This window comes from Tachysurus fulvidraco, chromosome 19 (genome assembly GCF_022655615.1).
Source record: "Tachysurus fulvidraco isolate hzauxx_2018 chromosome 19, HZAU_PFXX_2.0, whole genome shotgun sequence".
NCBI lineage: Eukaryota > Metazoa > Chordata > Actinopteri > Siluriformes > Bagridae > Tachysurus > Tachysurus fulvidraco.
Genome location: NC_062536.1, coordinates 24477 through 38159, shown reverse-complemented (window position 1 = coordinate 38159; position 13683 = coordinate 24477). Strand labels below are relative to the sequence as shown.

At 38.3% G+C, this 13683-nt stretch overlaps 1 protein-coding gene and 2 pseudogenes across 1 annotated transcript; all 3 read right to left on the bottom strand.

The window, feature by feature from the left end:
- Positions 1–2366: 2366 nt before the first annotated feature.
- Positions 2367–4430, bottom strand: LOC113663802 (leucine-rich repeat extensin-like protein 5). The gene is made up of 2 exons (XM_027179229.2): positions 3517–4430; positions 2367–3200 (listed from the first exon to the last, which is right to left on the bottom strand). The coding sequence occupies exons 1-2, from the start codon at positions 3518–3520 to the stop codon at positions 2611–2613; spliced, it is 594 nt and encodes a 197-aa protein (XP_027035030.2). The 5' UTR covers positions 3521–4430; the 3' UTR covers positions 2367–2610.
- A 4928-nt stretch (positions 4431–9358) lies between these two features.
- LOC113663812 lies at positions 9359–11367 on the bottom strand (annotated as a pseudogene).
- Positions 11368–13295: 1928 nt separating this feature from the next.
- Positions 13296–13404, bottom strand: LOC113636882 (annotated as a pseudogene).
- Positions 13405–13683: the final 279 nt, after the last annotated feature.

Below are 13683 nucleotides of genomic sequence, written 5' to 3'. Positions count from 1 at the left end.
CCACAATATATTGGAATATATTTAATTATAAGTGTGTTATTTATTTTGCTCCTTCTTTTGAATAAAGAACTGAAATAACAAAACTCAAAAAGCTTTGAATAACAAAGAATAAAAACATTTAAAAATCGTTCGTTAGCGATTAAAGTGTCTCCACAAATTAAATATAGTAATACCAACAAATGTTGACTTCCCATGCTCCATGAGGGAAGCAGCATATAAATCATACAGAATGATGGTTTTTGAAAGATATATTGGATATATATAAAATCCATTTGTCTCATTTAAGAAGTATTTAAGTTTAAGTTTGTTTGTTTTTTTAGTAAAGCGGTAATGTGAAGAGATATTACCCAGCATCAACGTTGCTATGCAACCTTTAAAGCAACTATGTTCACGAATGTAAATGTAGTTCCTGCACTTTCCAAAAATAAATCTCACAATGTTTTCGACTACATTTTATATACCTTACAGTGTTTATCGAAATTAGTACTGTATAAGTGCATGTGTTCCAGATCATCATGTTTTTGCCACCGTAATTAGGATTATGTTTAGGGGTAAATAAAAAGCTTCCACTTCTACACGACGAATCTGCTGATCACTGGGGATCAGAATGTTTGCATACGTGAGGTACCTGGATGACGGCTGCACGGCTGTTGTATAAACTAGCGAAATTAAGGACTTTAACTATGACATGTTTAACCAAACTCAGGTTTATTGGGTACGATGGAAGCAAGACTTCTTCAGGGCACAAATACTAATGCTTAAAGGTATGTAACTTAAGCAGTAGCTGTTTTATCGTAACTCGTTCACTGCACAATATAAACAAATGAGTGATATATAGTTTTGTTTCTTATTTTTTCTATAATTTTTCAGAGAATAAAGCAGACATACAGCAGGAGTTGTCTAAAGGCAAACGACTCCGGGTAGCACCTCTTAAAAAAACATGGTCATCGTCAGCACATACTACTTGTTACTCACTAAAAGAGAAGCTAAGACTGAAAATGTGTGTTGTAAAGGTTATATTGTGTAACGTTATTTGTGCACATGTGTAAATTACAGTGTGATGGCAAATGTCATTGTCCAATAAATATTTTAAACTTTTTTAAATTCAACGTATGTTTTTCTAGTTACTTTTAATTGAATTAAATTGGCTTGTTTTAAACAAGGGCAGTGAGTTTGAAAATTACTAATAAAAAAGTTGGATTAAATAACATTAAAATCAGTGAAATTAACCAGATAAAAACATGTAACATTTTCAAGGGGTCAGAATTTTTTTTTTCAGTGTAAAAGCAAAGTAAAAAAAAAATCGCTCATAGATCAAACTGATCTTTTGCATCAACGACATGTCCTGCATTTTAACGTCATTTTTATTGTTTATTTATGAAAGTAAAAATTATACTTTTAGTTTTAGGGTGGCTGAGATCACAGACATGGGGGCTGGAAACACCCTAAAAAAAGGTCTAGAACCGCCCCTGCCAAACACAACAACACTCCCATTGTTTCTTTGTTTTTTTTTTATTGTCGGAAGGGGTGTCCCCGCATGGGGGTGGGGGGGCCGGGGTTTGAAGCTGTAGAAGGTCACGCGTGCCTGTCTTCAAAACTTGAGAGCCCTGAAAAGTAAACGTCATTCACATTATTAAAGCTTGTGTTAAAGGCGGCATGCACAATGAGAAATGTTTCAGAAAACTAAAGATTCTGTAAGTGTCTGAACATTTCTCCACCTTTTATAATGAACTGTGTCACACTTACATACTTCCAGGTTACAACATTCACGTGTCATTCCACAAAACGGGACATTTTCACTTTGTAATCTTCAAAATCTTGCAGAAAAATAAAAAATAAAAATAAATAAAAAAAATAGTTTACCCAAATAACATATTTTCACAAAAATCTTGGAAGTCTTTGGGTTACGATGTCTGTCACTCTCATTGGCTAACCATTTTACAGAACTCTCTCTCTCTGTCTCTGTCTCTCTCTTTCTCTCTCTCTCTCTCTCTCTCTCTCTCTCTCTCTTTATGGTATGTGAGTTTAATTAGCCACTGCCCCTAAACAATTGCCATTATGTTCTATTAAATTAAATAGGTCATTTAGTTTGGTTAAATACCTTGTTCTCCTGCATTCTCTGTATAGTCAACACAAGGATCTCTCTCTCTCTCTCTCTGAAAAAAACAAATAAGGTCTTCCATTCTGAAACAACAAATATATTACAAAACAAACATATATGTAAATATACTGGAAAATATAATACAATATATTAAATAATACATTCTCTTTGTGTAAGAGCTTCTGCTACACCAGTGCAGATGAGGTAAATTTGTCTCACTATAAATTGTTCTAAGGTGTATAAGTGTAAGTGTGTGTGCGTGTGCGTGTGTGTGTGTGTGTGTGTGTGTGTGTGTGTGTGTGTGTGTGTGTACCTGATGTTGTGAAAAATCGATTGATATACTAGAGACGCCCCAAGGAAGCATAATTAAGGCTTATTATGGTTGGTATCATAAGATATATGGGCATAAGAGCCCAGATGTCATAATAGGGTAAATGTAAGTGTTATAATAAACAAATGAACCACTCAGAGACTATAGAAAGGAAAGAAGGAGTTTATTACAGATATAATTAGTAAAAATAAGGAGACCCAGAGCTATCAGGCCTGGGAGAGGTAGGAGTGTAGTCTGGGGACCCAGGCCTAGGAGAAGGGGAGAAAGGAACAAAGCCTGGGGAACCAGGCTCAGAGTAAGAGGGAGAGGAGGCTGGACTGGACGAAAGGGAGTGAATGTAGCCAAAAGGAGGAGAGGTGAGACGAGAAGGAGAGGAAGGAGCCGCCAAAGGGCGAATATAGGCAACAGGGGGAGAGGATGTACGAGGAGGAGAGGCAGGAGTTGTCAGCCTAGGGCAACAGGGTTCAGCATGAGGACAACCATCAGTTTGTGTCCTTTGGTCCACCAGGATGGGAGGCAGAGAGGTTTGAGTGGAAGAAGTATGTGTCAGAGGTGTCTGTACAATGTGAGACAGCAAGAGAGGCTGCTCAGGAAGTGGGGAGGAATATAGATGTTCCAGGAAAGAGCAGAACTCCTGAGTAAGATGACGCAGCTGATAACGGCGATAGCTGGTTATGACCTCAGCAGGAACAGGCCTCCTATAGGGAGTAGACCGAGAAATCCAGATGGTGTGACCAGGACGAATTGGCTGACCCTGAGGCCGAGAATCTAAGGGAAAAAGGGAGTAGCCCAGATAAGAAATAGTGGAACTAAGGCTTAAAGAATGCAATGAGCAAGCCCAGTCTGAAGGTCAGACTGAGATCAGAGTAAAGTTCAGAAAAGTTTAACATAGCTTAAAAGAGCCAACATTATGGGCTCTAGTAATATACACAGCAGCAACAGCAAAGCTTAGCAGCAATAGCACATTAAAATATAACCAAATAGAAGTAAGAGCTTATAATAGTTAAACATACAAATAATCATTTAAGACATATAGTCAATACACACTTTTAAATACCAAGAAACAGAAATGGTAAGAACTTACTCATTATAGCTGACAAGAGGACTAATCCACGAGACGTCTGTCATGAAAGGCTGAGCGATAAATGTGATAAGAATAAGGAAGTAAAGCTCTCTTGAGCTCATTTTTTTAATAACAATGACGAGAAAGGCCGAAAATAATCGGAAAATACGGGAGAAGGAAAATCCATATTTGGGCACATGAGTAAGGGTCAGGTGATGATTCTGGAAAATAAGGGGAATTCAGAAAGGCAGGATATGAAGTCACTAAAGGGCGTATGAGGCAATTCGGGGAAATAAGGGGATTTCAGAAGAAACATGTAAATAACTAGGCGGGGCCCCAGAGAACAACTTAGGAGGAAGGAGGCGCTTAGAAGCGCCAGGGTATATATTGAGGGGACTTTTATGGGGAAGTACGCAGTTCTTTTCGTGGGGCAGTTCAGACGGTGAACCTATTTTTGAGTGCTGCAGCTTTTTCATTCTTTTGATACTTTGAGTTTTTGTTTTACATGTGAATGCTCTTTTTGAGTTTTCATTTGTTCCTTTTTTTGACTTAGTGATTTGATTTCTTGAGCTCAATGGAATGGATGGCTGATTGTCTACAATAAAGAAGTTTTTGCTCATTCTCATCCAGGTCTGAAGAGTTTTATCATTACTTCATCAATTCTGATTATAGAGTTACTAGAAGTTCTTGGTTAAAGTAAATGACAACACAGCTATAGTTATAAGTATAAATCACCCTTGTGATATGTCAGCTTGGAGGTGGTTTCTAAGTTCCGACATACCCTTGCCTGTAGCCAGAGATGCTGCAATAGGCTGAAAGAGCGCAGTAAATGATGCAGCACGTTGTGTGGTTCACATACTGCGGTCAGATGTCGCCATCTAGTGGTTGTGTGTCGCAAGGAGAACAAAATCTGAGTTCTGACATATAAAGTCTGAATTATTTTTTTATTAATATTATTCTTTAAAATGAGGGTGAAACAAGCTTCCATATTTTTTCTTTCCTTTGCTGCTGTAACATAGAAATTTTCCCACTGGGAATGAATAAAGGTAAATCTTATCTTATCTTATCTTATCTTATATTTGGACCTCTGCGGGTTTCTACCTTTCAGTTCTTTTTTTTATGTTTGGAATGTCTGTTTGTGATTCCTGTAGTAAACTCCTCATATGAATTCTAATGTGACTCCTACTTGGGATTCCTTTTAAAAACAAACACTTTTACAAATCATTTGTGCAACACAAAGACACAAACAGTGAGGAAGATCTAAAGATAACTAAAGTATCTAAAGATAACTTAAAAATTCAGATTTAGAGCTCAGACTTTATTTTCTACTAAAGTATTATTTCCTTCTTTCAGCTTGTGAAACAAATCCATCTGGTTGTTGGCACCATTTCACTGTGATGTTCTCTGTCCTCAAATGATCCTTCAGTTTCTGGTTGATCTGAAGAACAGATTAAAACTTTTACGACAAAATCATATACAGTATTGCCGATTTGTAAGAAAATGTTTTCTTACGTTAGACTTAAAACCAGCAAGAATGTTCCACTGAACATAGACAGCATTTAAAATTGTTATACACTATTTTATTAAATATAATAAACACCAGACACTATGATGATTTATGCTAATTTTAAGGGTGAAAAAAACAACAACAAAAAGAAAATCTCCCCAAAGGACTTTCCCCTAACCTAACCCAGGGTTAGGGTTAGGGTTAAGGTTGTTTAGGGGAAGTGGCTAATTAAACTCACATATCATAAAGGAAGAGAGAGAGAGAGAGAGAGAGAGAGAGAGAGAGAGAGAGAGAGAGAGAGAGAGAGAGAGAGAGAGAGATTCCTGGCATGCTTACCTAATGTAGTGTTTTTTCTTAAAGTATTATTTCAAAACTCAACGCCAGAAGTTTTAGTACTGGACCCTCTTGCTAAGTTGATTCTAAAAACTACAAAAATGACGACAAATCTTAGAAAATATAAGTACACGGTACCTGCGGGCGATAGGCCGAACGCCTCCTTGGACCGGAATGTTTCTAAGGGCAGGAGTGAATCGGCTCCACCCTCACCAAATCCCAGTGAAATGGATACATCTGGTTTGAAGTCTGAAATACTTCTTGCACTGAAGTCTGATATTTCAGCGGTGATTAAATCAGAACTGAAGGATGCTCTTGCAGAAGACTTTGACTTTCTTAAGAGCGAATTACGAGCGGTGAAATCTGAAATAATAAACAGCACCGCGGCGCTTCGTTCGGAGTTAGACCAAGTCAAAGCGAGTGTCAACAATATAGAGGGTGGTTTATCTAATTGGTCGGATGAGGTTGTCGCCCTACAGAGTACAGTGGGTGAGTTGAAATCGGAACTAAAGGAGCTAAAGGTGAGATGTGAGGACATGTGAGATGTGTGTTGGAGAGCCGGATGAGAAGGTGCAACGTGCGGATTCTCTGTGTTCCCGAGATACCGGACTCCAGCTCATCCATAGGAGTTGCCAAGATGCTAACTGAGGTGCTACAACTTGAGAAAGAGCCACTGATTGATCGCTCACATCGTACACCAGGACAAAAGAAACCGGGCGGTAATTCAAGAGTAATTGTTGCTAAGTTACACTATTATCAAGACTGTGCGGAGATTCTGTGCCGTTTACGCACTCGTGGCCCACTTCGCTTCAATGACGCGCATATTACAATTCTTCCTGATTACACTGCAAGCGTGGCCAAAGCTCGGGCAGCGTTCACAGAGGTGAGGAGGCTTCGTCAAAACCGACAGGGTGTTTGCCATGGATTACTTTTTCCGGCACGACTTCGTATCACCCACGGAGAAGAAGACAAAGAATTTGCTGATCCAAACAAGGCCATGGCTTATGTGAAAGAGAATATTATCTTGGCGACAGATGTTGGACATTGACTGTGAACCGGGTTTCCCTTAGCCTGCATACTTCTCAGGTTGTATTGTCGCAATTGTTTTATATCCCGAAATATGTACATTGTCTGCATACAAAAATGTTTTCCAGGTGATGGCAGTAGACTACTTTGTTTACAACTAACTAATTTTGGAGGTTCAACATTTACATTTATATTATTTTCGTTGAGAACACTACTGTATCACTTTTTTTTTTTATTGTGGTGATTTCTTTTCTAATTATATCTGGGGGCTAGTCAGGAGCCCTAGCAGTTAGAGTTATGTTCCTCAATATAAGCACTATAATGTGTGGATCTCTTTGTTGTGAGGTTTTGTTTTCTCCTGGTTCTTGTTAGAGAAGGGGGTGGGATTATACTGGAGTTGTATACTATTGGGTTGTTTCTTGTCAGGATCTTATGTGTATATATCATTGTACACAGTTTTAACATGGCTAACAAAAGAGGTACTAGGGATTCTTCTGAATATCCAGTTAACTGTGTGAGTTGGAATGTGAAATCCCTCAACAGTCCCTTAAAATTTAGAAAAGTTATAGCGCATTTAAAATAGCTTGATACAGACATTGCATTTTAACAGGAGACCCATGCGTTTTTAGCGGATAGTATATGTCTAGGTTAAAAATGGTCTGGTCAGGTGTTTAATCAAATTTTCACTCTAGATCAAGAGTTTGAGGCCATCATGATTGGTAAACACATACAATTCACTGCTTCTAGTGTACATACAGACTCTGCTGGACGATATGTTCTCGTGGTAGGGAAATTGTACACACTTCCAGTTGTCTTAGTCTCGGTTTATGCACCAAACTGGGATGTTTATACCTTTTTTAACACATTATTTTCAAATATGCCACATATGTCAACACACAGTCTCATAATTGGTGGATATACTAATTGTGTGCTCTCATCTCTAGATCGGAGTGCAGCTGGAAAAACAACCCTTACTAAGTCTGCTTAGTCGATCAAATAATTTCTGTAAACGTATGGTGTGGCTGATGTGTGGCGCTTTCGCAATCCTACCTCGAGGGCATATTGATTTTTCTTCTCTGTTCATAAGACGTACTCTCAAATTGATTATTTTTTCATCAATAATTGAATTCTACACTTGGTGAGGGAATGTGACTATGGTGCCATAGTCATTTTAGACCATGGGCCCCTCAGTATGAAATTGTGTTTTTCAGATTCACAATCAATATACTGTACCGCCCATGGCGATTTAACACTTTACTACTTTTAGATGAGAATTTTGTCAGTTTTTTAAGAGCAGAAATTAAATTCTTCCTTGAAGTTAATCAAACCCCAGGAATGCCACTTTCTATGGTTTGGGAGTCCTTAAAGGCCTATTTAAGGGGTCAGATAATTTTATACTGTGCTAACGAGAAGAGGAGAAGCTCTGAACGGTTAAGATTGTTGACAGACGAGATATTACTTGTGGACAGGGAATATAGCCATTCCCCTTCGCCAGATTTAGTCACTTCAAGCTGAATTTAATACTCTGTCTACCCAAAAAGCCGAGTACCTGATTTCTAAGTCAAGGCATGGGTACTATGAACATGGTGAGAAGGCGGGGTATCTGCTCACACATCAGCTATGCCAGAGATCAGTTACTCAAAATATTCCAGCTATAATCAATGGCCAAGTTATTCAATGCTCAGACAATGAGAAAATTAATACATGTTTTCGTCAGTTCTACCAGTCACTATACTCTTCTGATTCATCCTCTAATCAGTCTGATTTGGAGACCTTCTTTGAAGGTATAAACTTTCCCTCCGTAAGTCCGGATCTGGCCTATGAATTGGAAAAAGATATTTTGGTAAATGAGATTTTTTGCAATTAGAGACGTGCAAAGTGGCAAGTCCCCTGGACCAGATGGCTTTCCAGCCGAATTTTTCAAGACATTTTCAGAACCGCTGTCTCCCTTATTACTGTCAGTTTTCAATGAGTCTTCTGTAAACTTGTCACTTCCAGTATCTATGTGTCAAGCTGGCATCTCTTTACTACTTAAAAAGGATAAAAACCCTCTATCATCCTTTATTTGGAATAAAAAGCATCCAAGGATCAACAAAAAGATATTACAACTGCCCCGTAATTTGGGGGGCATGGCACTTCCTAAATTCATGTACTATAACTGGGCAGCTAATATTAGAGCGTGGTTGCATTGGTTGAGAACCACATGTTTATCCCTTCGGTAACTGATGAAGCTTTTGATAGTTGGGCATTGAACGGACTACGTTCACTGTATAATCTGTACATTGATAATAAGTTTGCCTCATTTGAACAACTGGTAGAGAAATTTAATATTTAAAAAATCACAGTTTTTTTAGATATTTGCAATTGAGAAACTTTGTTATGGACAATTCTGATTGTTTTCCTCAGTGTCTAGCTCAGTCCCTTATGGATAAGATATTTGATTGTAGGATAGACACTAAACAGGTCTTGAGCAGGATTTACACACTGCTCAGTTCATAGCATGTGACCAATCTGGACATTCTGAAACACAGGTGGGAATCTGACTTGGATGAAGACATATCGGATGTGGTCTTGCAAAAGGTCATAAAGAACATTCACTCATCTTCGGTGTGTCTGAGACATTCTGATACTCAGTTTAACTTGCTATTGTTGTGAGAAAACTAAAAAACAATGATTATGTTGTAATAAAACAACCACATCTTTTCAGAGCATGTTAAATCACAACAGGTTTAAATCATTTCAAAACTTATGATCAGAATTTTTGTATTGGGTTTAGTGCCAAGACTGAAATCAGAATTAGGACACACTCAGAAACAGTGTGGTGATTACCATGACAGCACTGTCTTTTCTCAGCTCTGTGCATCACCTAATTTATATTTATGAGCCTGCTAGAGGATGTTAGAGGAAACAAAAACCATTATATGTAGGAAATAAAGTATTTTATTGCTTCTGTTAACATGTGAAATTTAGATTCATCATCCCTCTTGAAACACAAACTGCAACAATGCACTTTGGGTAATGCTGATAACTCGATTCTCTCTTGAGAATCTTCTCACTTATTATTATTTATAAAAATAATAAAAAAAATAACAACGAGTAAGAAAACAACCAGGAAACGCTTTAACTTTTACCCAAAATGCAGTCCATCACCAAAACAACACTATCCTCAATGAGAACCAGACAATTACTGTCACCTCACTTCAGTTCCTTTTCGGATATGCCTATGATTGTGCTCTAGATAAGCTCAATGTTTAAAGGAAAACTCTTTCAGGTCTGATATCCAAAAACTCTCTGCCCTTGGCATATTCCTTTAAATGTTGGCTGAAATAATCAATACCAGTCCTTATGCCAGCAGCCCTAATGCTAGCGCTGTGTGAATGTTGTAATTATTCTGAGACAGATGGAGCATCTCCCAGACATTAAGTAGCAAGCAGAGAATGCTGACAGCATACATGATGTGCAAAAAGATTTTCTTCTCTGTCGGACGGGAAACAAAACAATCTACACTGTTAGGACATGGTTTACTCAAGCACACAAAAAGACGGAACAGCAAAACCTTAAACCATATACTGACCAAACAGAAAGCCTATTTCTAAAGCAGACCGAGTTAGCAGATGGAGGACATAGACTAATGAGAGTGTATCTCGCTGGATTCTGTTGACCATCATGTCGTGTTTTCATACCACTTCTTGTTGCATCCGGAGCTACGCTATCACTTAGACTTTCCATTGTGGTCATCTCGTAAATCACAGAAGCTCTTGATCTTCCTCAGCAACCTCCTGATCTCGAGTCTGACGTCTGCCTAGGGGAAACTTTCTACTCTTGGAAAATTTCACTGAAGTGCCCTTTTTGCCTTCTTCCAACCGGGCAATCTTGTTCATTGCATAGCCGTGGTACAACAGAGAAGGGGTGGAGACCAAAATGATCCGAAATACCCAGAAGTGGACGTGTGAGAGTGGCAAAAAGGCATTAAAGCATGTATTCTTGCAGCCCAGCTGGAGTGTGTTACACACAAAGTTGCTCTGTTCGTCAGAGTAGATGGACTCGTCACCCACGGCAGTGAGAACGATCCGAAAAACCACAAGGACCATGAGCCAATTTTTTCCCACATATGTCGAATGGTTGTGAATTTCTTCTAAGAGGCTAGTTAAGAAGCTCCAGCTCATTGTGACTTGGAACTGGAACGACTCTGACTCACTGCATTAACAGAAAAAACACAAACTGTCAAGTGGGTGCTGTTTACTCTTTACAAGGCTTAAATGATATGAAGGTAGCAGAAACACAGAAATCCTTTTAAGAATTATAAAATATAAAAACAACTGAAACTGAGATGTGAGAAGTGACTGTGAGCTGATAATCACTTATATATATCAAATATTCAGTACAAACTATATCAAGATGCATTGTGTCTGTGTTTGGAAGAGCTGGTTTTGAATGGGGGGTGAGTAAAGACTAGCTCGTGTTGAGTTGGAATCATCTTGTGTGTAAGCACAGGCAAAATGAGTTAGGAGTGGCTCGTGTTGAGTGGAAGTTGAGTGATGACCTTTGTTGAGTGTGGGGTGTTAAGGAATGGCTTGTGTTGAATGAGCATCACCACCATAAATGTTTAAAAGGACTTTAAAACATAGTCGTCATTCTTTAAAATCTGTGTATTTAAAATCCATACTCCCGGCCCTCTTTGCACTTTACTCCAATCCAATGTAAAAAATAAAAACTTATGATCGCTAAAACTTGTGTCCTCATACTAAATATTTTCTATAAAATTCTCCACCTTTCTACTACATAAAACAAGATCAGTTCTGGTTTGGCACACAAACTGCCCCACTATCTGCCTCCTTGAAAACTCCTTTTTCCTTTCATTTCTTTCTCTCTACACATCTATCATATTATTTTCTCCCATTAATACTTTTAATTCTTTTCTACCTGTATCAGTTTAAAAAAACATTCCTTCAGCCATGTCTTGTTTACTAAAAACCGTGTTAAAATCCCCCATCATTATTATTTCTTTGTACTTCTTTACAACATTTCTTAAAATATTAAAAAAACTCCTTCTTTTCCTTCTCCTACACTGGTGCATGTACATTTACTAAAATCAAATCTCTTCCTTCATCTTTTATCTCAACAACCATACATTTCCCTATTTTATCTGTGTATACAATTTTACTCATTTTAAACACATCATCCTTCATTAAAAGGATGACCTCTCCCCAACCTCCCATCTCCATTATTATAAAAAATACCTCCATCCCATCTCTTTTTATACTCATTCATAACATCATATCTGTTCTGTATCCTTTTCATAACTTTTTTTCTTACCCTTTCCAAATTTGGAGTTACCTTTGTTGCTCTCCTTCTAATTTGTCCTCTCCCCCTTCTGTCCATATTGTCCATCTTTGCTCCTTCTTCACTGTCTGTTTCCTCAACATTGTTAAAACTGTCCGATGTCACCATTTCTTTCGTGTCCTTCTCAATTGTTTGTTCATTATGGTTAATATAGTTAGTATAGTTAATATTCTCCTTCTCTCTTTCCCCTTACTCTCTGTTACTCATTTCTCCTTCCATTTCTTTTTGTTGTAGTCCTTCTTCCTCTTGTCCTTCATCCATTTGTTCCTCCCCCTTGCTGTTTCCTTCATGCACCTGTCCGTCCACCCGTTCCTCCCTTCCTCCCTCCTCTTCCTCCATCTCACACGTACATTTATTTAAAATTTCCTGACACTCCAGGCACCTTACCGAATTGCACTCTCTGGCAAAATGTCCCCTTTCTTGGCATTTATAGCACTGGAAATCCGGGCAGTCCTTGAGCAGGTGATCCGGGCTCATGCACAGCCTACAGGTCTTCACCTGGTGGCTATGCATCACCCAGAAATACTGCGACCCCTCCGCAATTTCCATTTTTGTGCTGTATGGCAATGATGCCACCTCTTTGGGGAACCTTACTTTCAGGAACCTTGTTCCATCCTCGACTTCGGTGCCCAGGTAGTGTCGTCTTTTAATTTGAGATATGGGATTAACTCCCCATCCCTCCAATTTTCCAATTATATCTCTATCATCCAGGTAGACGGGCAGGTGCATGAAGGAAACAACGTAATCTCTATTTTGTAGATTTTTTATTTCACAGTTCACCCCTTTTATAATCAGTCCATCAATCAATGCCTCACACGTTTCCTCTTTTTCCATCGTTAGTTCATATTCTTTTCCTTGCCTTGGCCTCAATGCCAGAATTTTCCCATTTCCACATTTCTCAGTTACTGCTTTAATAATATCCATAGCTCTGACCTCATTTAAGTTCTCCACGTTCACAATCACTGTCGCTTCCTTTAGATACATCCTTCCTTCTCTCGCGGCCCGTTTTTGTCCGTGTCCTACTAGTCGTCGATAATCCATTCCAGTGTTGTTTGCCATGCGTCCTTCTCCAGCCAGTCCAGGGTTGTTTGCCATAGGTGTTTCTCCATCCAGTCCAGGGTCGTTCGCCATTAATCCGTCCATTTTTAAGAAAAAAGAATGTCAACCACCCTCCAGTCAGCCAAGGCTGCTGTAAGGTGGTTTTAGAAAACTAAGAAAAACAAAACAAACAGAACTATTAAAATCAAAAAATAATACAAAAAAACAAACAGAGAACTCAAAATGGTGGAGAGCCTCTCTCTCCAAACTGCAGCCAGTCACTTCCTTCTCACCAGCGCCCGCTAGCGTTCTCAGAGTGGAATTGCCGTAAGCTAGAGGAAAGTTGGAATGGAACCCATTTATAAATTGTTTGTTTTTTCTTTTTTCCTATTTCTTTTTTCCTATTTATTTATTTATTTATTTATTTATTTATTTATTATGTTTATTTATTGTAATTGTTGTTTTCTATCAAAACATTAGCTACAGGGTATGAATATTAAGATGTTGTTGTTAGAGAATTCAAATAGTAAAGTAAATGAATGCCTATGTCAAAAGCTTACAGCACCTGGCATTCCCCTATCCAAGTACTAACCAGGCCCAACTCTGCTTAGCTTCCGAAATCAGACGAGATCAGACATTCTCAGAGTGGAATGGCCATAAGCTAGATGAAAGATGGTATGGAAACCATTTATAAATTGTTTGTTTTTTATTTTTTCCTATTTCTTACTTCTTTCTTTCTTTACTTTATTCATTCATTCATTCATTCATTCATTTATCGAGATCAGGCATTTTTTTCAGATTTAAAATACACACATACACTTTCAATGTACACTTCTGATTTCCTTTTAAACACATTCCAAACCCCAACACAATTTTTTCCGTTTTAGCCACAATTCTTCTCTCGCATATTGCATTTTCATCCCACTCCACTGTCAAATCTT